The 26208-nt window shown below is 49.4% G+C and overlaps 1 protein-coding gene across 5 annotated transcripts in view; it reads right to left on the bottom strand.

Moving 5' to 3' along the window:
• The window catches only part of TPCN1 (two pore segment channel 1), a 64257-nt gene that overhangs the window by 21205 nt on the left and 16844 nt on the right, over positions 1-26208 (bottom strand). For 4 of the 5 annotated variants that reach the window (XM_059895290.1, XM_059895291.1, XM_059895292.1 and 1 more), the window contains 8 exons: positions 11958-12085; positions 6304-6480; positions 5795-5908; positions 4838-4968; positions 3897-3985; positions 2118-2152; positions 1500-1558; positions 1154-1253 (listed from right to left, as the gene is read on the bottom strand). In XM_059895290.1, the coding sequence (XP_059751273.1) occupies positions 1154-1253; positions 1500-1558; positions 2118-2152; positions 3897-3985; positions 4838-4968; positions 5795-5908; positions 6304-6480; positions 11958-12085 (833 nt within the window). Of the gene's footprint in view, positions 1-1153; positions 1254-1499; positions 1559-2117; positions 2153-3896; positions 3986-4837; positions 4969-5794; positions 5909-6303; positions 6481-11957; positions 12086-20839; positions 21180-26208 lie in introns of those variants that run through there. The other variant, XM_059895295.1, reaches the window with a different exon arrangement.

Raw genomic sequence — 26208 nt, 5'->3', positions numbered from 1 at the left:
GCCAATAAAACTTTATTGACAAAAACAGATGGTGGGCTGGGTTTTGGCCCTGACTGCTGACCCATGCCCTATATTTTCACAGCTCTAAATATCTTTTAAAGCAAATCAATTACACATACACTATTTTTTAGATTCTAAACTAACAACAGTATAAAAGAGCTGTAAGATGTTCAAAGAGATATCTAACATACTTATTTTGGGTTTTGAGGAATTAAAAGAAGAAAATATTTTCCTCCTTAAGACGTCACACTTTTAGGAGATTTCACAAATCTACCCCAGAGAAAGTGTTTTCCATTTCTATACTGGGCCTGACTGTGGTGACTGGTGTGAGAATGCTCTTCACAAGTATAAAAATAAATGCAAGACTTGAAAAGGCCTCTTCCTGATAATTCTGGCGTTGATGTGGGCTCAGCACCAGCCTGATGGCCCGGTCTGGGAGGCAATCTGCTGATGGCAGGAACACTCCTGGTGGCCGGCCGAGCCTCTGCAAACACCTCCAAAGTTCCCAGTGTGCATGGGGGCTTTATGTTCTCCCTAAGGGAATATGTTCTGTGTTCAATTTCCCAATGGTTCATGATAAACGGGGTGGAAATACACAAGACATTCCTGGCATGTGGCTGCAGTAGGATGGAGTGCCTAAGAGCAGGGCTCTGGAATCAGACCAGCTCACCTGGCCACCCTGAGCTGTGCAGGCGCAGGCGACTTAGCCTATCAGTCTGATCCTCAGTTTCCTCAACTATAAATTGAGAATAATAATAAGAATTCCAGGGTTTGAGTGTTAAATTATTTAACCCTCATCCATAAAACACTTTGCACAGTGCCTGGCTAAGGCTTAGTAAGTACCAGCTTTTATAGTTATTACATGTTTGCTGTGAGAAGGAGAAGACCTCAGGGTAGCTTTGGTTTACACTCTAGCACTGTCACCAGCGGCGGTGGCAGTGCTAAGCCAGGGCGGCTAGTTACCGCTGGTGACCAGCTGAACTAAAGTCCCGACAGGGAATTCCTAGCCACACCACACTTGACTACGGTCTGGGACCTCCTTCCCCAATCTTCTGCCCTCGGAGGCCGAAAGCTGTCCCTGCCTCATCCCCACAGTGCCCAGCAGAGCGTGGGCTAGGGCTGCTCCAGTGGAGCGCGAGGCAAGGTCACTCACCAGGTTCATGATGAAGTACAGCTCGATGGAGAGGTACACGATGAAGAAGACGCAGGACCAGGGGTTCCGGGAGTAGGAGGGCATCATCACATCTGGGAAACTGTGTTTGCAGAGTGTTACCCGCAGGGCCCGTGTCTGCTGGTCTCCGTCGTCTAAAAGGACATCTCTTCTCCTGCCTTCCCGGCCCCCTTCCCCTTCCCCTACTCTAGGCTCACCAGGCCACACCCGTCCCTCACGGGGTCCCAAGAACCTGTCTGGGCCAAGATGTGGAATATTCTTGGCTGAAAAGAGGACAAGACCCCAGGCACTAGAAGAGGGCAGAAGCCAAAGCAGGGCCCAAACTTACTTGGCGGTGGTCAGAAGGACAAACAGACTGACAATGCTGTTCTCCAGGGTGCTGAAGTACTGAGGCGGAGAGGAGGAGAGAAGGGCACGTGGCCGCCAGGCCCAGGGCACACCCCACCGGGAACAGGCTGCCTGCGGTGGGCCGCCTCCAGAGCCCTGCCCTCCCCCTCCCTGCCCCACCCACTCCTTCTTCCTCCCAAGGGATCCCTGAAGGATGGCAGAGGAACAAGCAAACATGGAGTCCAAGGCCTCCTCCCTCCTGAGCTCAATGCTTCCGGCGGCAGCAGACAACCGGCTTTGGGACTTGTCTCCCAGGGAACCACATATGCACAATTAGCTGAGCTCTCCTCCACTGCTCCTCTGCCAAAATGTGCCCGTGTTCCAAATCTGATCCTGGAAACACCCCCTCTCAAGGACAGGGCAGGGGGTCCCCCTTGGCATTCAAGGAAGGAGACAGCTCAAATCTGGGTGACGGGGCACTTTCAGGTGCCAGAAGCAATGAGGAGAAACCAAGCAGGGCATCCCTTCCTAATACAGCTAGGGGGTCAGTCCAGCCACCTTATCTGAGGGGAAAGGCCTCCCATAAAGGAAGAAACAGACAAACATGTTGATTACTTACGGGGTCTGAAGGATTAGGGGAGAACAAGTAGAAACCTAGAAGAAGGTGGTGGGAAACAGATTGAAAAAAGGGTTAGAGCAGAAGAGTCCCAAACCCAGATGTCAGAAGGACTGGACAAATAAATGTGAATCAGTGCAGTAGGCAGAAGAAAAGCATAGGGAGTGGTGGGGACTGTGGCAGAGCACCAGATAACTGCTGCCATTCAGGAGGGTGACCCAAGTACCATCAAATGTATGATTAAAAAAGGCTGTATAGGGACTTCCCTGGTGGCGCAGTGGGTAAGAGTCCATGCTCCCAATGCAGGGGGCCCGGGTTCGATCCCTGCTCAGGGAACTAGATCTCACACGCATGCCGCAACTAAGGAGCCCGCCTGCCGCAACTAAGACCTGGGGCAACCAAATAAATAAAATTTTAAAACATAATAAATCTATACAGTAAAAAAAAAAAAAAGGCTGTACGTATAGCACGGTGACAATAGTTAATGATACCGTATTGTATATTTGAAAGTTGCTAGGAGAGTAGATCTTAAAAGTTCTCATCAGAAGGAAAAGAATTTGTAACTCTGTATAGTGATGTATGTTAACTAACCTTATTACGATGAACATTTTGCAGTATATACATAGCAAAGCATTATATTGTATACCTAAGACTAATACAGTGCTATATGTCAATTATATGTCGAATTTTTTAAAAAACGGAAGTTTAAAAAAGTTAAAATTTTTAAGGCTGAAAATCTGTATTTTCATGTAAAAAAAATCTAGTTTTAAAATGCTGGCTCAACACTTTCAGACCAAACAAAACTCATCCATAGGCTGGACTTGGAACCCAGACTGCCGGTTTGCGATCTTTGGTTTTGAGAACATGACAGCCAAGCACAACTCCAAAGGGACCCTGTTGTTCCCCTGTAGCCAAATTAACACCATTAATTTTTTCCCTCTCAGAATGAGCTATTCCCCTGAGTCCTTGAAATCCTGAGTGGGAAAGAGAGTAACTCTGCCCTCAGGGGAAGTCAGCCCCCTTGGAACACAAAGGAAATTCTATCGAGAGTGGGGTGGAGGTGAGGTAAGTGGGAGTCAGTGGCTCAGGACAGAGCAGTCACGAGAACCCGGGGGTTTCAGCACTGGTGGGGCCTTAGAGCCAGGGCTCTCTAGTTCCATTGTCTTTGCCATCTGAGTACTGGAGAAGGGACCTTGGGCTACGTCACCATGTTCTAAGACCTCCACTGTCTAAACCCTGTGTCTGAACGTGGGTGTCGCATCAGTACTTGATCTTATCTGAAGAGGCAAGGCCTCCTCGGAATTAGAAAGGCCATGACCTTGCTTTTACATCTAGTGAAGCTGAAGTGTGCAGACCCTAGGGTCCTAGGCACACGCTGTAGAGAAACCCTCCCGCGTGTGCGCCAGGAAACGCACGAGAATGTTCACTGCAGTGTGATCTGTGATAGTGAAAAGTGCCCACCAACAGAAGACGTGATAAATAAATTTGGGTATATTCATATATCGGATCACGACACTGGGGTGAAAATGAATGACCTACATCTACGTGCAGCAGCATGAATAAAGGCCGGGGGTACCTCTGGGAGCCGAAGGGAATTGAGATCAGGAAAGGGTACAAAGGTGGCTTCCGTTTTTTTTTTCCGATACTGCATTTCCTGAGTTGGGTGTTTATATCATTTTGAAAACCTTCCTGAATTTCTGAAACTGTCAAAGTACCTTTTTTTCTCAACTGCGAGTTTGCTTTTAGCGAGCGCCTGCATCCTAGGGCACAGGAGAAACTCACCAAGGATGGCGAAAATGATCATGAAGAAGAGGAGCAGCGAGAGGATGTCCATGAAGGGCGGCAGGGACTGGAAAATCTGGCGCAGGTTGCTGGGGAGAAAAACGGGGCCAGGAGGGGTGAGGCGCAGCCAGGCCGGGGCCCAGGGGGTGCTGGCTGGGACTCCTCAGTGGGGTACGTGCCTGTCGAGATGGGGGCCTGGTGCTCCCGACCCCCAGAACACTAAATTCCCTCTCGCCCTGGCTTGTGACATCATGCTTAGTGATTTCCTAGGCCTTCCACTCAGTGGGTGACGGGGAAAGAACCGGGGCAGGTGTAGCACTTACTGAGCCCAAGCAGGCAAGTGCCTGCAAGAGACGGAGACGGCAGGAGAAAGCCAGGTGCATGGCCTCGGGTGACAAGGGATGTGGGAAGACATTTCAGGGCCACCCAGTCCTAGGACATTTGTCTCCGGTTTTAAGGACGGGCACCAAGCGTGAATGGCCAGCCTGCTCTCATCCACAGTACCCCAGCCAAGAGGTTTTCCAGATGGATTCTCAAAACTCAGTTTGACCTTAGGCTAACGGTCTGGTTTGAGTTCAGTACCCCCAGTCCCAGGGGAGGTGTCAGGACAGCCTGCTGAGTCACGTGGACTTTGCTGAGTTCCTGCTTTAGGCTGTGTCTGGGCAGGTACTGTGCTCAGAGAGAGGACCAGCCCCAGAGAAGCACAGGTGAGACAGGAGAGAGCCCTGGACCCAGAGTCAGGAGACCTGAACTTCAGCAGGAAGACCACCTTCCTCTCTGTGTGGGTCGAGTAGCAGAGGGAAGTGAGCGTGACTATATCCTACCCAAGTGCAGGAGGGGCCTTATTGCTACATCACTCACTGGCTCCTGCTCCACTGGCCCAGAGGTCCAGGCCAGGCCATGATAGCGACTGTCTGAGCAGCTCCACCCCCGGGCCTTACCGCCGGACGCCACCGCAGTACCGACAGTCCACCAGGAAGATGCAGCGCAGCGCCCGGGTCACCCGCACGTGGGACGTCTGCCGTACCAACACCACGATGGCCTCAACGAACTGCACCACCAGCACAGAGGTCTGGGGGTGGAGGGCACAGTGCACCGTCAGCTCCTCTGACCCAGCCCCTCCTGTACACCCTGAACAGAGGGCTGGTTGGATACTGCCCAGCCCAGCCCGGAGTCCGGAGAGACCTTTCCCTCGCCCCTTCTCACCTCCCCCAACATCAAGCGGACCCCAGGGAGAAGCCCTCTGGCTGCTGGCATAGATGTGCAGTCCCAGGAGAATGAGCCCCAAGTCGATGCTCCCAGCAGCCCATCAGATGATACCCGCTGAGCAAAACTGCTATGCCGCAGGCCACATCCACCCACCCTCTGCTTCCAGCTCTCCCCGCTTGCACTGTGAGGGCCCCTGAGGTCTGCAGCACACCCTGACCTCCAATTCCTTGGGCACATTCTCCTGGACAAGCGTGTGGGCTTTTTACACTGCCAAACGCCACTCTGACACATCCCGAGTTACGCCTCTCTCTGCCGCAGAGAGAGAAAGCATATAATATGGTCCTGATCGGCATGGGCGTGGAGGCCACACAGAGCTGGCTTTGAATCCCAACTCACCGGGATTTAGATCCCATTCTCTTCCAACTGGCTGCATGTAGACTAGGAAGAGCACTACACCTCCCGCAAATGTCAAAGTGCCAGTGCTTGGCACGCGCTAAACGCCGAACCACATTCGCTACTGTTCGCATCACTGTGACACCTGGAGCAAGGCTGGAAGCATGGCGAGGACAGGGACCCAAGGTTACACTTCTGGGCGCAGGACTAGGCCCATGGGGGACTTGTAATTGAACTGAAGATACAGACTTGAAGTTGACAGGGGAGGAAACGCTGTAGGGAGGTGGGCACAGCACCTTGACCATGGTCCGTCTGTGCCGGATGAAGGTGTGAAGGCCCAGCCACCGCAACTTCATGCAGAGTTCAAACACGACCACCATCAGGGCAAACAGCTCCAGGGTCGCGTGGACCTGCATCCAAAGGGTGTGAAGGAGACGTGGCTTCCCCAGCGCCTGCCCTCCCCCAGCAGCGAGCACACCTGCCCGCCTTTTCCTCTGAGGTTGGAGACAGCGGGCGGGGACTGCTAATCAGGTATGCTGCCCACCTGGGGGCCAAAGCGGGGCTGCGGGCTCTGAGGCAATCCGAAGGCGCCCCTCCCTGGAATTTACAAGGGAGCAGAATCCCAGGGAGACCGGGGACGTGCCTTCAGTCGGGCGGGGACCCCGGGCAAGACTCGTGAGCCTGATGCGCCCGGGCCCTCCCTGTTTGAAATCCGTGTGGGGTCTGCCCTTCCAGGACGTTCCCTCTCAGTCTTGAGTTACCCTGCCCCCAGAGAGCCGTGGCTCCCAGCCATCCGGACACTCACATAAATGCCCAGCCGGAGCGCGGGCACGGCCGGAGCCTCGCACAGGGAGAGCAGCAGCAGGAGCAGGGCCGCGGACAGCTCCATCAGGTAGAAGAGGTGGTTATGAGCAAAGAGGTAGGCCGCCAGCGCTTTGGCATTCTTGGGGTGGGTGAAGAACTTGTCATTATTCTCACCTTCCTGAAAGAGCAAGGGTCACGTGGGCGAACGCGCCTGGAGACGATAGGGCGGCCAGGATGCGCGGTGGGCGGGGAGGCGGGAGGGCCCTTGGCAGGTGGGAGGAGATTCAGGCCAGAGTCGGGAGATGATGGAGAATCGAAAGTGTGATCTTCGTAGAACCGCACACCAGTCAAGTCTCACCCTGGCCCGCTGATGGGGCTCCAAAGACTTGCTTCTTCCCAAAACTACTCAGAGGAATCAAAGAATAAAAAATCCAAGAGATCGAAGAGAAGCGGGCACATCTGGTCCCCTCTGAGGGCAAATTTTCACTCTCAGGTGTGTCTGCGGGATGTTAAGTGCTTGAGGTCGGGGGGTGGGGTCTGGGGTAAACTAAGAACAGCTGAGTCCTGGCTCCCCCCTCCTCCCTGGGTAACACTGAGAATGTTCCTTCACCTTTACAACCATCAACACTCGTACTCACTCCCCGGGTTCCTGCAAGACACTTAGGACAGCATCTGGCACACAGGAAGCTCCCCGCCAGAGGTTACCTGTTATTATTATTTTAAGTCATAGTAACACTGAGGGGAAAGTGTGAGGGTAACTTTATCACGCTCCTTCTTTACTCAGCTTTCCCCATCCCACTTTTTAATTTACTCCATTTCCACCTAATTTCCTAACCGCTTGATGCCTTCACTCCAACAGTAATGAGACAGCGGCTGACCCCCAGCGAGTGCCCTCCAGGCCCGGCACCACGCTCAGCCCCCCCCACAACCCGCTGAGCCCTCGACACTCCTCTCACTCCTGATAATTTCCCTTCCAGGCAGGTGCTTCTATTTCTTCTCATTTGACAGCAATGAGGAAATCCAGGCACAAAGAGCTTCAGTAGCACCTGAGCTCATAGAGCCAGACAGCCTGATTCCAGCGGCCCTGCTCTATTCTTGGCCTCCTGCTGATGATGTAGAAAGCAAACGACGGAGCGGACCGGGAACAGTCCACTTGGGAATACAAGCAGATAACCCTCCCGGTTAGGATCGGCCTTCTAGGGGAGGTAGGGGATCTTCACTGCCTCCCCAGGGTTGGTGGGCACGGGGATAAGTAAGGGAGGTCCTGCCTCTTCCACTTCATCACCTCGGTACCCCATCCAACAGCCGACACAGAGAGAGTACTTATTGGCTCCTGCTTTACAAGCATCACCTTGACTCAGTGCTTCTCAACTGGGGGCAATGTTGACCACCTGCCCTCCCCTGACTCCGCCCCGGCCTGGAGACATGTTTAGTTGTCCCACCTGGGGGGTGCTGCTGGCATCTAGAGGGTAAATTCCAGGGATGCACTAAACCTCCTAAAACGCACAGGACAGCCCCTCACAACAAAGAGTTATCCGGTCCCAAATGTCAGTGGTGCTGAGTCGGGAGAATCTCTCATTCACTCCCAGCACAAACACTCAGAACAGAGGCTCTTCCCCTTGGCTCCAATCCCTAGAGGAGGAAAGGGGCAGAGCCAGAAGGGATGCCCAGAGCCCTTCTGAAGGCATTCCGGCTGTCCTGGAATGCAGTCCGACCTTCAACTATTCCAACTATTCGACTCTTCTGAGATGAGGCCACACTCAGCCATCCTCATAAACCCTTATTCTGGGGAAGGTGAAACTAACACACGCTCGGTGATTCCTGCAGAGGTTGCAAAGCCAGGCCAATGGGAAGAAGTGTCTCTGGGCCCAGAGGTGGCACATGGTGCCGTGGAAACAGCTCTGGCTGGTGGGCTCCTGTACTAGCCCGAGGTGGCTTCAGCTCGCCAAGCCTGTTTCAGAGAATTGGGAAGGCAAGAGATATTGTCAAGTCCTCAGCTGGCACGGTGCCTGGTGCACACAGTAGGCATTTAATAGGTGTTTGGTAGGATGAAGCACTCCTGCAAGAGATCATTCTCCAGGCCCCTGCCCAGCCCGAGGACTGCCCAGTAGCTGGGAGGCGGGGAACTCTGACCTTGGCTGTGGTTTGCAGGGGGAACTTCAAGTGAGTCACTTCCCTGAAGCCAGCTACATCCCTATGCTCATTATCAAAAAATAAAGGCAAACCACAGACTCAACAGGGCAGGGAACAAACATCCTGGCAGTCACACGGAGGGCAAGCTGGACAAGTCCTGTGATCTGTGCCAGGCTGTGGTTTTTCACCAGCACCGCCATGGCCACAGGGGACACACATGGCCTGGGAAGCTTCTGGTTTGGATTTCTAAAAAAATGCAATTCTTGGGTAATTTCTTCCAACAAGTAGCCAGGGATGAAGGTCTGGCTAGAGGAAACCACTAACATGGGGGACTCGGATCTGACCGCTAGGACTTGAAATTGCCACAGAGGAGATGGAGGATGGGGCCTCTCCTAGCAAGGAGGGAGTGAAATACGACCTGAGTCACTGGATTCTGACCCAGACCCGAAGGAGAACACTGGCCTTGTTTCCTAGCTGCTGATCACGAGCTAGGAAATTCATGATTAGGAAAAATAAGAAGGCAGGCCAGTTGTATGTGACTTCCAGGTCTTTGCTTTCTGCTCCCTGGGGCAGAAGTCCACACAGAAAACTAGGACTGTCTTGGAGGCAACAGGAGCGCCGAGCACACAGCTCCTGTGGGTGAGTTAACAGGTAAAATCTGGGAAGAGAGGAAACCGCAGGCACCAGATAGCCTCAAAGCAGCGAGCGGCCAATTACCCAAGCACACCAGCAACCTGCTTCAGGGGCCGTGCTGCAGCTCCCCTGCGAGCACGAAAACGACCACCAGACACCCGCGAAAGCCATCCTCCAGAAACAGCCACGAACTACCGTCCACGGGGATCCGAGTTTTGCTTTTAGTTTTAATTTTACAAAACGATGCATTTTTTGTAAAATAATTCAAATAATACACAGAATTATAAGGTAGTAAAAATTCCATCAGCCAAAAATAATCACCTTTAAAAAACAATAATAAAAATAATCACCTTTAATATTTAGATAAATAACTTTCCAGATGTGAATGGGTATATGTGCACAGATACAGACACACACATTATATAAAACTATATAATTTATATATAAAAATCATCACATGATACCTTCTGTTCTGTAACCTCTTTTCGCACAAAGACATGGCCCATTTTCAAGTGAATACATGGGGTCAGGTACAGAAACGAGGCAACCACGTAGAGAAGAAAGAACATCATTTGGAGGCTGGATGGACACGGTTTAAATCCAACCTTGGTAATTTACTAGCTGGATGGCTTTGGACTCATTGAGCCCCTGGGAGTCTCAGGTGTATGAACTGGGAGATGATTAAACTGCTTGGTAGGGTTGTTACAAAGATCAGCAAGTACCCAGTTAAACTATATATAATTCGTTAGCGTTTTTGTGGGGGGTTTGTTTTTTTTTGCCGTACCACGCAGCATGTGGGATCTTAGTTCCCCAACCAGGGGTTGAACCCGTGGCCCCTGCAGTGGAAGCAGGGAGTCTTAACCACTGCGCCACCAGGGAAGCTCCATTTGCATTACTTTTTAAATTCCACATATAAGTGATATCATATAATATTTGTCTTGCTCTGTCTGACTTACTTCACTTAGTATAATATTCTCTAGGTCCATCCATGCTGCTGCAAATGGCAACATTTCATTCTTTTTTATGTCTGAGTAACATTCTAGAGTGTATATATACACCACATCTTAAACCAATTGTCTGCTGACGGGTACTTGGGTTGTTTCCATGTCTTAGCTATTGTGAATAATGCTGCTGTGAACATCAGGGTGCATGTATCTTTTCAAATCAGAGTTTTTGTCTTTTCTGGATATATACCCAAGAGTGGGACTGCTGGACCATATCGTAGCTCTATTTTTAGTTCTTTTTGGAAACCTCCATACTATTTTCCATAGTGGCTGCATCAATTTACATTCCCACCAACAGTGTAGGAGGGTTCCCTTTTCTCCACACCCTCTGCAGTACTTATTATTTGTAGACTTTTTGATGATAGCCATTTTTATTACTAATGTTCTCACCTGCTTAAGGAAAGAAGGAATTACCAAGCAGCTATTCTAATTCCATTTTCTGACCCATCCCACCCTCTTGTCTAGCACCTATTCAACTTTGGAGAAGGTGACAGTGCACAGGGGGACCCTGCCACACCAACTGGCATGCCCAAGCTTGCTAAAATTTCCCTAAAACATTTCTATTGCCTTAACCTGACCCAAAATACATTTCTTGAGGAGTACAGCCATAAAATGCGAGAAACACACAGACACCCAAACAACTATCAAATAAGTATCTGAATTTCATTAAATCTTTTTAAAAAATAGCAAAGCAAATACTTACAAGGGAGAGCTGCTTCAAAGAAAAAAAGATTAGGGGAAAATGATCATTCAAATGAATTTAAGAAAAATTCCATTTCCTCACCCAAACCCTTATTCAATGCACAGCTGAAGCTGAAATCTTATAATGACAAAAATGGCAAGATTAAGGTGAAAATGCCACAGACAGTCAGACTGGAAGTTAATAGGCAATATCCCCTTTGGAGAGTATTCGATACTATATAACAAGGGCATTAAAAAAGGTTGATTCCTTCTACCCACTGATTCCACTTCTTGGGAGTCTTTCCTAATAAAATAATCCTAGATATTAAAGAGAAAAAGAGAGAAATAGCCGTAGGCGTAGACTGTCCTTGAATTATAATTTATAATAAGGAAATGCATAATAAGGGAAATACATAATAAGGGAAATATAAAAAGAGAAAATATCCAACCTTATCAGGATAGTTAAGTAAATTAGGACGCACTTACCAGATAGAATTATAAAGACTTTAAAATTTGTTTACAAGAGTTATAACATGAGAAAAAAGCTTATGCCACATGCTAGGGAAAAAAAAAGCAGACTGTACAACTGTAGCTACCACAGGACTTTAAAATTATTTTAGAAGACACATGAAACCTATGTATTATTCTTAAATAATGTTGTCAGCGATTGAGTTAGGTGAATTTTTTTTCACATCGCCTTTGTACCAAAACTTATTGTAATCAGCAGGCATGACTTTTATTAAAAAGTATTCTTTTTCTTTAAAAAAAAAAAAAACAAAAACCAAGCATGAAATAGCAAACATGAGAGCAGCAGCAAGTTAAACAGGAAGGGAATAAAGATCTCTAGATTCCCCACACTAAGTCAGCAGTATTAAGTAGATAAAAGAATTCCCTCCCGAGAACCGGCCTCTCAATGTGCCCCTGAGAAGAGGGAGCGGGGCAGGGGAGGCCAAGTGGACAGATTTGGGGAACCTTGGGGGCAGGCAGAGCCACAAACTGGGGGTCCCGAGAACAAGCCCGTTCACATCACCCTTCCGTGTGGGTGCAATCGGGTTGGCTCTCCCAGCCTGATCTTAGGAGATGAGAAGCTCACACACGTAGCACTAAGCCAGAACTGAGTTGCTGGGCACCCAACAGAACCCCAGCTATCCTACTCCACCAACAGGGGCCAAGAATGGCCAGGTTCTGACCAGAAGATACTCACCTGGAGGTAGATTGCTGCCTCTTGATAATTCATCTCCCAGTTTTGTCCGGTGAGGCTGGAGGGGGAACTCTCGCCCCCTGAGCTCAGACTGGGGGTGCAGGAGTCGTGGACGGCATATTTGCCTCCATCTGCATTGCAAGAGGAGATTCACTTACAACCCAGGCTTAAGAGAATAAAGACACCATTCACCAGGAGAAAAGGTTGGCAGTCACCTCGTATGCTCACACACATATCCTATTAACTGTTAAGTCAACGCACCATCCCGTGTACTAATGACAGCAAGAATTAGTATGCCTAGTTAAAAATGTTTTTCTTACATGGATGGACACGAAGGGTATTATGCTTAGTGAAATAAGTCAGACAGAGAAAGACAAATACTGTATGATATCACTTATATGTGGAATCTAAAAAATAAGACAAACTATTGAATATAAACAAAAAAAGCAGACTCAGAAATAGAGAACAAACTAGTGGTTACTAGTGGGGAGAGGGAAGGGGGGAGGGGCAAGATAGGATAGGGATTAAGAGATACAAACTACTATGTATAAAATAAATAAGCTACAGGGGTATATTGTGCAGCAGAGGAATATTTTATAATAACTGTAAGTGAAGCATAACCTTTAAAAATTGTGTATCACTATGTTATACACCTGAAACTTATATAATATTGTACATCAACCATACCTCAATTTAAAAAAGTTTTTCCTTCTCTTGTTAAGTGAAAAAAGCAAGTACAAAAAAAGCACATACTGTATGCTATCTTTTGTGTAAGAAAGGGAGAAAACACAGAGATATCTACTTAACAAAAGAAACAGGAAGAACAAATTAGAACTCGATGAAATTGATTGCCTACAACGGATGTAGGGAACAGTGTAGAAGTCACTCAGAGGGAGTGATCTTTTTGATTACTTTTGACTTTTGGAAGCACGTTAATATACTACCTTGTCAAAAAATAAAAACAATTGGATTTTTTCCCTGGTGCAGTGTCCTCTGTGGCTTTTCCCTGCTGACATCCATGCCCTTTTCTTCCAGTAACACAGCCCCACCTGCTTTTGAAGAACATCCTCTCCCTACCTTCTGTCCATAGTCTTTGGCTCTGGCCAACTCCACCCCTGGCTCCCAGGCAGATGATCCAGTGCAATGAGATCCCCTCATCCCCCCAGGACAGGCATTGGTTCAGGCAGTGGTGCTGACCCAAGCCCGGCCAATGAGGGCTGAACTTGGAACTTTTCCTGGACCAGTTAGAAAGGAGGGGCTCTTTCCCTGTTGCTGCTGGCAGCTGCCTCTGCCACGACCTGGGGAAAACCTGCCCGAGTTACATCCCTGGGATCAAGCTGTGCCCCAAATCTACCTCGTAGCGTTTCTGAAGTCTGAGCCCACAAATATCCTTTTACACTTAAGCCTGTTTGAGTCAGGCTCGTCATAACACTCAGGTGTCTCCACTGACATATGCAATGGCACCGAGAAATGACTCTCAGCTTTTTAAATTTATTGGGAAGAAGAGAATCTAGGATGAGAATTTGGTTCCCCTAACCCACATTCCGAATGACCCACCTATAGGAGGATAAAGAATCAAACATTTGGATAATGAGTCATGCACAGTGGCAGGGAGCAGATGTGTAAAGCTCACAACCAAACAGGAAAGGGGAGGAAACTGGCAGGGTTCAAAGGGCTGTTGGGTCACAACCGGTCCTTCTGACTTTGAACTGCTAAGCAAGGGCAGTCAGGTCTGCCCTCTGCAAAGTTCTTCTCTACCGATTTTTAAATACTTTTACTGAGATATATTTGACACACAATAAACTGCACATATTTAAAGTATTCAATTTGATATGTGTTGACATGCGTACACACTAGTGAAACCATTACTAAATACAATCAAGGTAATGTATCTGTCACCCTTTCAAGCCCTCCTCCCCAACCACCCATCCTCAGGCAACCGCTGATCTGCTTTCTGTCACTATCAGACGAACCTGCATCTCTTAGAATTTTAGGTAAACAGCATCACAGTATGTACTCTTTTTTTGTTTGGTTTCTTTCACTCGGCATAATTATTTTTAAATTCATCCATGTTATGTGGTGTATCAGTAGTCCATTCTGTTTTACTGCTGAGTAGTATTCCATTGCATGGATGTACCACAGTTTATCCATTCACATTTAGACTGTGGCCAGGGTTTCGCTATTTCAAATGAAGCTGCTATGAACATTCATGTACAGGGTATGGTATGGACATAGGCTTTCATTTCTTTGGGGTAAATACCTAGGGCTGAAATAGCTAGATCATACATTTAACTTTTTAAAAAACTACCAAACTGTTTTCCAAAATGATTGTACCATTCTACATTTCCACTAACAGTGAATGAGAGTTCCAGGTCCTCCACATCCTCACCAACAATTGACATGCTCAGTTTTTTTAGTCAACTGTTCTAAAAGGTTGTGATGGTACTGCATTGTTTTAATTCCAATGCTTTTACTTTGTGCTTCCTTAGTGACTAATAATGTTGAGCATCTTTCCATATCTTTATTTGCCATTTGTACAACTTAACTGAAGTGTCTCCAAAACTTTCTTTTACCTTTTTCTCTTTTTTTCCTTTTTTTGGGGAAGGTTTTTATTTTATTTTTTAAAAAATTTAAAAAAATTATTTATTTATTTATTTATTTATTTATTTATTTATGGCTGTGTTGAGTCTTCGTTGCTGCGTGCAGGCTTTCTCTAATTGTGGCGAGCAGGGGCTACTCTTCGTTGCGGTGCACAGGCTTCTCATTGCGGTGGCTTCTTGTTGTGGAGCACGGGCTCTAGGCGCACGGACTTCAGTAGTTTATCTGCTTATTTATTAGGTTATTTTCTTCTTTTTGAATTTTGAGAGTTTACATAAATATACAAATATTTATCTCAGATTAATATGTCTACTCCAGTTTTGATTATTTCTTTGAATTAGTGATTAGTGTAGCTTTTTCCATTCTTTTAATCTCTTTGTGTCTTTTTTTTTTTGGTTGCACCAGGTCTTAGTTGCAGCAGGTGTGCTCCTTAGTTGTGGCATGCAAACTCTTAGTTGCGGCATGCATGTGGGATCTAGTTCCCTGACCAGGGATAGAACCCAGGCCCCCTGCCTTGGGAGAACGGAGACTTATCCACTGCGCCACCAGAGAGTTCCCTCTTTGCGTCTTTATATTTAAACTTTGTTTCCTGTAGGCAGCATAGAGTTTGGTCTTCCTCCTTTCTCCCAATCTGAAAAACTCTGCCTTTTAATTGGAGTATTTACATTATTTACAATTAAGTAATTACTAATATGATTAGGCTTAAATATATCATCTTGCAATTCATCCCATATTTGTCCCACCTGTTCTTTGTTCTCGTTTTCTGCCATCTTTTGGATGACTGTATATCTTTTTATGGTTCCATTTTATCTCCTTGTTGGCTTATTAGCTACAATGCTTTCTTTTGTTATTCAACAAAACCCCAGGTTGCTCTGGGGTTTATGGTATACATTTTAAATTTATCACGTCTACCTTCAAGAGACCACTTCATGTCTAGTATAAGACTCTTACAGGACTTCCCTGGTGGCACAGTGGTTTAGATTCCGCCTGCCAATGCACGGGACACAGGTTCAATCCCTGGTCCGGGAAGATCCCACATGCCGCGGGGGAACTAAGCCCGTGTGCCTAGAGCCCGTGCTTCGCGACAAGAGAAGCCACCGTGATAAGAAGCCCGCACACCGCAACGAAGAGTAGCCCCTGCTCGCCACAACTAGAGAAAGCCCGCGCACTGCAACCAAGACCCAACACAGCCAAAAATAAATAAAGCATTAAAAAAAAAAAAAAAAAAAAAAAAAGACTCTTACAACAGTATAGTTCTTTTTCTCCCCTCCCAACTTTGTGCGTCTGGAAGCGAAGGGACTTCCAGTTCACAAACCTACTCTGGATTGAGCTCCATCGCTAGCATGTGTAACTAGGACAGTCTTTCTGGAAGGGACTGCACCAATGAAGGATATAAGAAAACTAATGAGTTAACACTACTTGCTCTGTGCTAAGTGCTCCATGCTGATAAACTCACGTAATCCTCACCATCCCATGAGGTACACACTAGCATAAATCCTACTGTACAGAGAGGTTAACAACTTGCCCAAGGTCACACAGCTGCAAAGGGCTGAGCCAGGATTTAACCCCAGGCAGCGCCGCTCCAGAGCAGCTGCATTTAACCACTATGCCATACTCCCACCCTCTAAGAAAGAGAAGTCTGGGGTGAAGGACAGCAGAGAATGGTTTTAAACTAGCGGTAGCAAATACTTATGGATGGCTTATTACGTGTCAAAATCTGTTCTGTGGCAGATTTTTTTTCCCAAAGATAGCCACAGCATTATCCTTCATATTACATGCTCTTCTAGAACCTGCCACCTCCCTACAAAGAGGTAGAGACTATGTCTCCTCCTCTTGAAACCAGGTGAGGCTTTGTGACTGTCTTGACCAACAGAGGATAGAGGAAGTAATGCTTATGACTTCCAAAGCTAAGTCGTAAAAATGCTTCCACCTTTTTCTCTCGGGTCTCTTGCTCTGGGAACGTAGCCACCACGTTGGGAGAGAGGCCCACGGAGGAGCATCAAGGCGACCAGTCCACAGGCCAGCTGAGCTGCCAGGCGGCAGCCAGCACCAACTTGCTGGTCAGTTGAATAAGTCATCTCAAAAACAGACCCCCCAGCCCCAGTCACTGTGTGCAACAGAGAAGCTGCCCCTCCCCCAAGCCCTGCCCAAATTGCAGATTCATGAGCAGAATAAATGACGTTTTCGTCTTAAGGTGCTGTGTTTGGGGGTGGTTCGTTATATAGCAATAGATAACTGATACATACCTGAGTACTTTCTACCAACCAAGCTATTAAATTCTCACAGCAATCCTATGAAGAAGGTAACATTATTATTCCCGCTTCAGACTTGAGGAGATTAAGATGCAGAAGGGTTAAGTACCTTCCTGAGGTCACGCAGCCAGTGAGAAGAAGGGCTTGGATACCAAACTAGGCTGGTTAGCTTCTAACTGGTAGGCTGCATGCCTCTCAAGGATTGGAAACCCGAAAAGGAGGACAAGGTAGCGCCGAAAGGATTAAAAATACAGCAGCGGTTCCATCCCTCAAATGGAGTAACAGGTAGAAGGCGGGACATCTGGCTGCAGTCAGCCCTTGATCATTCTGGTCCTGCTCTACCAATGCCAACATTTCCCAACTCTGATGCCAGTGCCCATTTCTGAAAGAACTAAGCCCTAGGCAGAGACAGGAGAAGGTCAAACCACCTTCCTCCACCCGCTCACATGGACCAGGGAAGCAGGAGCCAAAACGTGACTCCCAAGTAGGAGAAAGATGCCTGCCGGCATCTGGATGGAGCTGGGAGCTTGTGCGCCTGCGCCTGTCCTCCACGACCTTTGCACAGCACGGCAGGAGCCAGCGCCCGGGACACAGCAGTCCTAGGTCGAATAAATAGCGGTGGTGGTGCGGGGTGGGCGGCGACAGGCTGGCACAGATGGCAGCAGACATTAGTGCCATTTTCCCAGCCCGTGCTAGACATAAGCGTCTGCAGGAGCCCCTGCCTTGGAGACCCCCATGTGAGCCTTCCAAGCCCTTCTTCTCATGTAGGGGTCTCAGGAAATTGATCCAGCTTCTGCCTCCTGCCCGGGCCCATCCTGGTGGGGAGAAGGCACGTGGTCCTCCTCAACTTCTCCCCTTTGCCCCCATCACTTACACCACACACCACTGTGATGGTTGGTGGGGGGGGGGGGCGTGGGAACGCTACAGCATCCCACAGTGCAGGCCAATCCTTGCCACTTCCACCTCATTCACACACTCACACCAATGGCTTTTGCCTAGGAGCAGGTGACCCTTGGTATCTTGAAGGGCCCTGGTTTGGGTGACAGTCTTCTCCCCTGATGCACAAACAACAATTCCATCCAGTCTCTGAAATCCACAAGGACCACTGGGACTGGGAGAGAGACCAGCCTTCTGGCTGCCTTAGGAGGACAGTCCTCACGGCCGGAAATCTTTGACATCACCTTTTTTCCCCCACCCCTCATGGCCTATAAGTCGCCAGGTCTGGGAGGGTCTCCTCTCTGTAATCCATCTCCACTCCCCACGTTCACTGGAGACTCCTGCCTTTCAGCTAAAAGTCAGCAACAGCCTTCAGGCTGGTTCTCGCTGCCTGGGCCTTTCCCGGCCACCTGACCGCCGGGGGGTCTTGCTGCAGGATGAAGTCGGTAAAGCATAAATCTGATCGTATCCCTCAGCTGCTTAACAATCTTTCAATGGCTCGCCCTTGGGAAAGACTCAGACTCAGCAAGGGTCTTCAGGATCTGGCTCCCGCTGCATCTCTCTCCATTTCCTGTTCCTTCCCAAACTCCTAACAGACAGGTAGATCTTCAGAGGGCAGCTGGTGACTGCTGAGCACTAGGATGCCGGGGCCCTCACGCGACAGCGAGCATCACAGAGACAAAATGTATGCTCTCTAGTCACAGATCACACCTGGTGGCTGGCAGGTGTGAGGAGACATGTTGTGAGGCTGCAAAGGGCAGAACAAGGACTTGGGAGGAGATGTCACAGGACGGGCATTTCCGCCAGATCCCAGGAAGGCTTTTCTAACTACAAGAGCTGCCCCTGGGACTTCCCTGGCAGTCGGTCCGGTGGTTAACACTTCACCTTCCAATGCAGAGGGTGCAGATTCAATCCCTGGTCGGGGAGCTAAGACCCCACATGCCTCATGGGCAAAAAAAACCAAAAACATAAAACAGAAGCAATATTGTAACAAATGCAATAAAAACTTTAAAAATGGTCCACATCGAAAACAAAATCTTAAAAAAAAAAAGAGCTGCCCCCCAAATGCACTGGGCAGAGGGGGCTTTAACTCTCTCATGTCTGATTTATTAAAACTAAGTAAGCGCGAAGCTCTGGTGGAGCTGGGTACATATGTACTTGTCATTTTATTCCTCATGTGATCTGTAAGTTAGAAATAATTCTTAATAAAAATATTTTAAAACCAACAATGAATGGCATTGTTCTACTCGCTTGTTTGATGGGCATCCCCAGGGGCGGAGTGCAGCTCCTAGGTGCTGGGGGCGCTGGGTGGGGACTGGAGGTACCTGGGTAGTCCCTGTCCTCTGGGGGCACCTGTCTGCCGAGGCAGCACGTACGCCATCAACACGGGGCCTCAAGAGGAGGCTTCAACAGAGGGAGGTTCCCCCAGCAAGTGGCGAGTTGGACCAGCTGCCTTTGCGATTCACAGCGTCTATGAATTTACAGATACATAAAGACGGTGAGGGGGACAGGCAAGGGGGTGCAGATGGCTTTAAAAATGACTCCCAACTCATGAACCACCCATGGGGCCAGCCATGCCACAACTGGTGCAGAGCCCAGCCGCTTGGATGCTGCTGGTTACCAGAAGCCTTCCACCAACACTGCCTCGCTGCACCGAGAGGGTGACAGGGTCTTTTTTAGCACACACGTCCCTCCCCAACCCTAATTAACCTCAGCCCCACAAATCTATGTAGCCCAAACCTCAGCTTCTGCTGAAATAACAAGCACACTTACAGGGCACATTCTGTGTGCCAGGCTATTCTCAACACCATATATTTATTTATGCATTTATATAAATTTATATATTTCTATAAATTTCATACTCACAATCACCCTATGAGGTAGCGACCATTATTGTGCCCATTTTACAGATGAGGCAATGGAAGCCCAGAGAGATCTGTGAACTTGCCCGGGTCTCGCACATTTAGAAGGTCAGCAGGTTCTGTGCTGAGAGTCCCCACGCTAAACCACAGAGCAGGGTTTAGCGTGCTCTATGGGCTATGGGGTTTCCCTGCGTGGACTTGAGTACTTTCTGCTGCTCAACTTAGAAACGATGAGTGTCAGGTCTGGGGTCTTAGAAAGGATGATGGTCAGGTCTGGAATGGATCACAGAGACCACTTAATTGAATGCCCATCTCTTAGAGATGGGAAACTGAGGCCAGGGAGGGGAGGTGTGCCTGTGTAACAGGGCTGATCCATCAGAGAGCCAGCTCTAGCACCCGGGCCTCCTGGCTCCCCGTCTAGAGCTTTCCCCACCACAAACAATGGTCACTCATCCCTCACTAGAGTAGTGTGGACAGTGGTGTGACGCCCACTGTCTGCCACTGTGCAATTGCTGGTGCACAGCTGTGACACAAATCAAAGAGAGTAAGCCACTGGCCTACTCCTACCCACCTGGGCCAAATCTGCACTTGCTGGGAGAAACAGCGGCCCCCTGGTCTCCAGGTAAAAGGTGATGATGCAACTTTCGGGGCATCCCCTGCACAGGGAGTCTGGACAACAAGGTGGTCTGGAGGGCTCTCACACAGCACCCCTGGTCCAGCCCCCTCCTGTGATCAGGGACCAGCCCTCACACCAGCGGCTGTCAGAGACCACGTAAGAATCAACATGTTCGGGGCTTCCCTGGTGGCGCAGTGGTTGGGAGTCTACCTGCCAATGCAGGGGACACGGGTTCGAGCCCTGGTCTGGGAGGATCCCGCATGCCGCGGAGCAACTAGGCCCGTGAGCCACAATTGCTGAGCCTGCGCGTCTGGAGCCTGTGCTCCGCAACAAGAGAGGCCGCGATAGTGAGAGGCCTGCGCACCGCGATGAAGAGTGGCCCCTGCTTGCCACAACTAGAGAAAGCCCTCGCACAGAAACGAAGACCCAACACAGCCATAAATAAATAAATAAATAAATAAAAATTAAAAAAAAAAAAAAGCAACAGTCTTTAAAGATTATCTTTATAAAAAAAAAAAAAAAAAAAGAATCAACATGTTCGACCTCTGACTTCGGCACCGTACTCGCCCAGAGCAGGGTGGGTGTCTCCAGACGAGCTGGAAAGGCAAGGTCAAGGCATACCGCAAGGGCTCAGCTGGAGGAGACGGGATGACCTCACGACGGGGCTGTCAGGGAGCTGGCCCTCCGCTGCCTCGTCCAGGAACATGATGGCTGGCCCTCGCCTCTGCATTTCCGTCTTTCCTGGGAGGCAGCTGGCCGGGAAACGGGAGGGAAGAAGGAGGGAAAAAACGATACACAGCAGCGCAGGAGGGTGGGAGCGGCAGTCTTCTGGCTCCCACAGCAAACCAGCTTCTCCGCTCGCAGAAGAAGGGCCAGAGGAAGCTGAGCAGGAACATTCTTGGCGACCAGGAAGATCCCATTCGGCGCCTCTGGGGCAAGTCCCCCCCCACCCCAACCCCCAAAGAGAAACACTGTGTTCTGCACTTCGGGTGCCCTGGGCAGAGAACTCTCCTGTGAAACCAGCCTGCAGCCTTTTCAGGCCCGCCGACCTTCGCCACTAAAGATTTATGCCTCACCAACCCCTTAACTGCCCTCCCTGCCTCCTGGCAGTCAGCCCAGGGAGGGGAACATAGAGGAGAAGGAACAGAAAGAAACTGCTGAACCGACAGGCACTGGAATACAGAACAGCAATAACAACAACAGAAGAACGGCCTCCAAGCAGGAGAGAAGTTCCCCACGCAGAGGACAAGATGACCTGTCGCACAGATGGTAACGCTTCCTCCACGCTGACGTGGCAGGGCCCAGACGCTCCCTGCAACACAGCTGGCTGCTTTGCATGCAGCCTCTGAAACGAGCCTGTGGGGAATCCGAGCCCTCCGCGCGCTGGAGCACAGCCTACAGCCGCATCCTGGTGGCACTGGGTAAACAGAAACAGTTTCCATGTGCCGGCTGTAAAGCGGAGCCAGGGAGGAGAGGGCGAGAACGGGCAGGTGACGAGGGCTTCTGTGACCCTCCCTCCCATCCAGCGAGCGCAGGGTCCACTGGGTCTGGGTGAATCACTGCGGTCTTCCTCTGGGGCCTGGGCAAGAGGTTGCTTTGGATAAAAGGCATATGAGCTCCTCGTGGGAGGTAGTTCTGATCAGAAAGACTGCAAGGCAGTGACTGTTCTTGGGCAGGTTTATACTGAGGACCCCACCCCATTCAACCCTCCCTCCTTTTCATTCTCTTACACATACACGACCTTATGCATTCACACACACACACACACATCCCGCACATCCTCTTCAAGACATAACGTAGCCCTGAACACCCCAGTTCGCTCCCAGCTGTGCCCCTCCCAGCCCTTGGTTCATGATCTTGACCCCCAGAGCCTCAGTTTTTTCATCCACTAACCGGGACTGGTGCCAACTGTGCACCTGGGCATCTGAGAAACAAATGCGAGTACCCACAAAGCACTTGGAGCCCTCTGGACACCGGTGCCCACCAGAATGACAACGAGCAATCACCCAACCGTTTGCCAGTTGTCGCTGAGAGCCCCACTCCATGGGAAAAAGCTTGAAGGGGAGAGGAAAATAAACCAGAGTGACGCTGATGAGTTTTCCAGGCACGGCGTCGCCGCCCTGCTTCTGTGCCGGCTGGCTCTTTAAAGGCCCCCAGATAAAAATCAGGCAAAAGACACTACACCGAAAGAAAGCAGAGCGCACATTTCCTTCTGCTCGAAACTTCTCTGCTGATGACTGATTGCAAGATGGCCTGGGAGGTAGACCCGTGTCATCAACCCACGTTAGGAAAGGCTGTAAACCCAGGCAGAACCCCGGGCAGATAGACTAACCTCCACAAAGGCGAGAGCTGGCGTGCAGCCCTCCCAGTTGAATCGCTGGCCTCAGGCCCAAAACCTGTCCTGCCAAAGGCTTAAGCCAGAGGAGGAAAGGAAAGATGAAAGGCTCACCCAGGCCGGTACTGGGTCAAGCACTGTTCTAGAAGGAGGAGTACTGGTTTGGAAGTAGCCAGGATAACGCCCTGCGCCACCTCCAACTCTGTTTCTGGCCAGCTGACAGGGACGTAAGTGGCCAAATCCAGAGGGATTCCCTGCAGATACACAAGGCCAGCCATGGAAGGGACTTGAACTGGGTAGAAAGTTGAGAGCAGCAGCTATAAACAGAGGAGATGTACGGAAAGTCAGGAGGGGTGAAGATCAGAAACAACAGACTCTTGGGAGGGGCCCGGAAAATAAGCATCTCTTGGTAATTTAGAGTAGCAACTGCTGTCCCAGGGGCCCACCCTCAAACTGGCCACATAGGGAACTCACACCCTGAGGTTGCAAATGTGACCTTGAGAGCAAGTCTCTAGTCTTAATAGATCATGCGGTTATTTGGGGGAGAAAATGAGAGGGGAAAGTTTTTAAAAGCCTGACCTTCTAGATGCAAACAAATATGGTTTCATTTGAGGAGACATTTACTGAGCACCTACTGTATACCAGGCATTGGGTTAGGCGTTGGATTTGAAAAAGTAAAACGATGAACTTTGCCCTCACGGAGTTCACAATCAGGAGGCAAAAGAAGGGATGTGATTCTGGTGCATTAAAGGCACTTGTTAGTTACAACAGCCTAGAAAAGGATGTGAGGACAGCTACCGTCCACGGGGGCTGGAGGAAAGAGGCAGAGAGGGATTCAGGGGTGATATCCGTGCTGGCTTTGAAAGGATGAGGGATGAAAAGGTGTTCAAAAGGGGGATGGGGATGGGGTGAGGGGTACATTCCAGAAACAGGAAGGTCATGCATAAAGCACAGAGAAGCAAATAGCAGGCGATGTCTGGGAAACTGCAGAGGGTTCGGTAATTCTGAAGCCAGAGGTAAGGCTGATGTGTGGGAATGAGAACAAGAATAACAGCTCACACTCAGTGCTTTACGTTTGTTAATTCTTTTAAGTATAAAAAGCCCCATGAACTAGAGACTATTAATATCTCCAGTTTCCAGACGGGGAAACTAAGGCCCAGAGAGGCTAAGTGATTTGCCCAAGGTCACAGAGCAAGAAAGGGGCCAGGCTGGGGTTTGAGCCCAGCAGCCTGACTCTTTTGTGAGGCAGGAACAACGGGCGGCCTGTAAGCCATGTTAAGGAGACTGGACTTGAGCTGCTGGGTTTTACCAGCAGAGCAGCTGGACCAGGTGTGCCAATCGGAAATACGCAGGCCAGGAGGGCATTCTCGGTTATACCGTCATCCCATCTACATTCTGCACAGGCAAAAGGGCAAGGTCCTTTCCCTGGAGGAGCCATGGTGAGCTCATGTTTACAGAGCAGTTAACTCGCCAGGAGCCGCTGGGGGTCATCTCCACTGTCTCACTGTCCTGACCACCCTGCACATGAAGAACCATGTCTCGCCACTGCTACACAACCCACCACCACCCTCTGCCAAGGCACAGAGAGAAGAAGGGGTTTGCCAGATGCTGGCAGATAATTTCTTGGTGAGGCTGGAAATGATTTCCATCTTCTTTAGTCTGTGAATTTCAAGCCTTGACTTGGAATTGTAGTTCCTGCTCCCGGGCCCCTGGGTTTTTTATGAAACAAAAGGCTTTTATTCCCACTAATAACTCATCACAAAGTATTTATTGAGCACCTAACCATGTGCAAAAGGGCATCGGATGCTTTGAGAAAACATTTGTAAACACTACATCCATCTCAAAGGCCTACTTTTCACATACACACACACACACACACACACACACACACACACACACAGAAAAACATGCAAATTCCACTCTGTTTACCCAGTGAAGAGTGCAGCACCTGTGTGAACATCTGTCCTGTATTCACTTGGAAGCACTGGAGATGCTAATTGTGAAACGTACAGGGATGGGGACGGGAGCAGTACAACAGCAAATGGAGACAAAGGCATTTTTCACTGCACACTGGCGCTCCCTGGGCCTCTGCAGGGGGTCAGCGGATAAGTGGTGCTCAGAGGAACAAGTCTGGCTATGAGACTCGTTCTCCAGGTGGGCTACTGATCAGAGGTCTACGCTAGCCCCTACCTGGGAGGGCCTGGGGGACTGACTGGACCCGGCTCCCATTAACACTGGCCGCAGCCCGGCATCTGGATCTCCTGTGAGCTGGTGGCTATACTCAGAAGAACAGCAACAAGGGGTGAGATGGCCGGGAGGCACAGGTCCCTTGGGGGAGTGACATGTCAGGAGGAAGTCTACAGGAAGGTTCCCTTTCTGTCGAGTGGGGAAGAGAGCGCAAAAGAGGCATTGTGAATAAAGAAAAATACAATGGAAACCAAAAAGCCATCCTAAAGGGTGGGCAGGAGGTGAGGCTACTTCAGTTGAATTGTCTCTGCAATGCACCTGGATGGTCAAGGAAATTAACATATGGTTCCCCCATTTGCCACCACGGCATCCCTAAGAAAATCCAAAACCCAACTAACATTCCTTAAGAGGAAGAATTTAATAAAAGGAAGGGCAAGCTCAAGTCCTCAACCCAGAGAGTCCTTAGATTATCTACTCAGAGGCTCAAGAAAGGGCGTCATTGCTACTTTGTTGAAAATGAAACCATGATACTTTACTATTAGTTAGAGTTTCCACTTACTGAGGTGGTACCGGGAGATGTTATTATGGAATTTCCCATTTAATCTTTATGTCAACCCTGAATGGAGATGTTCTTCTCCCCGTTTTACAGATGAAGAAAGTGAAACTCAGGGAGAAACCGAAGCTTAGCTCTTCCTTCAAGTTTGCACAGCTGCTGAGAGATGACACTGGAAATTCAACCCCATCCTTTGCTATAGACCAAGAGACTCTGAAGAAATGTCAGAACACACTACATCATCAGCATGTATGATCACTCGCCCGACACACACACATTTCTAACAACCTGAGGATTCTCCCAAGCTATCCCCGTCTCCAGACTTGGGAGCCCCTGCCCACCCTGGGACAGTGTCTGAGCTCCAAAAGGAAACAGCACAAAACATGCAGCAAAAGCAAACAGGTCAACTGGCCTGAAGGCTGAGCAGGCTCTGCAGCTGAGAAAGTCTGAGCCCCATCGAGGTGACCAGACAGGCTCCAGGGTGCGCAGTAAAAACTGCCATTCACAACAAAAAGGCAGGCCAGCCAAGTGCGAACAGCCGAGCCGGCAAGAAGAGGGGACCCTGGGGTGCCACAGAGAAAAGGCGTCACGCTTGTCGACGACCACCCACAAGTGAAAGCCAACGCATCCGGCAGCCTGGAGTGGCTCCAAGCCTTTAGCCAGCGCCGAGCACAGTCACTCTGCCCGAGCTGATTTCCAGCAAGAGCTCAAAGAATAAGAAAAAACAAATAAATAAAATCCCAGTCTAACAAAAAGAGAGATTAACAAGAGGGAGAGGTGGCCTACGAGTGGCGGGGTGGTGGAGGGGCGAGCTCAGATGTGAGGGAAGGTGGGACCACACCACCCCGGGCTGACATGGCAATTATGAGACGTGTGGACCCCGGAGAACCCCAAAAGCAGAGACCAAAGACATCC

The sequence above is a fragment of the Balaenoptera ricei genome, chromosome 14, assembly GCF_028023285.1.
Source record: "Balaenoptera ricei isolate mBalRic1 chromosome 14, mBalRic1.hap2, whole genome shotgun sequence".
Taxonomy (NCBI): Eukaryota; Metazoa; Chordata; class Mammalia; order Artiodactyla; family Balaenopteridae; genus Balaenoptera; species Balaenoptera ricei.
The sequence above is the reverse complement of the archived record's forward strand: the minus strand, read 5'-3'. Positions and strand labels throughout refer to the sequence as shown.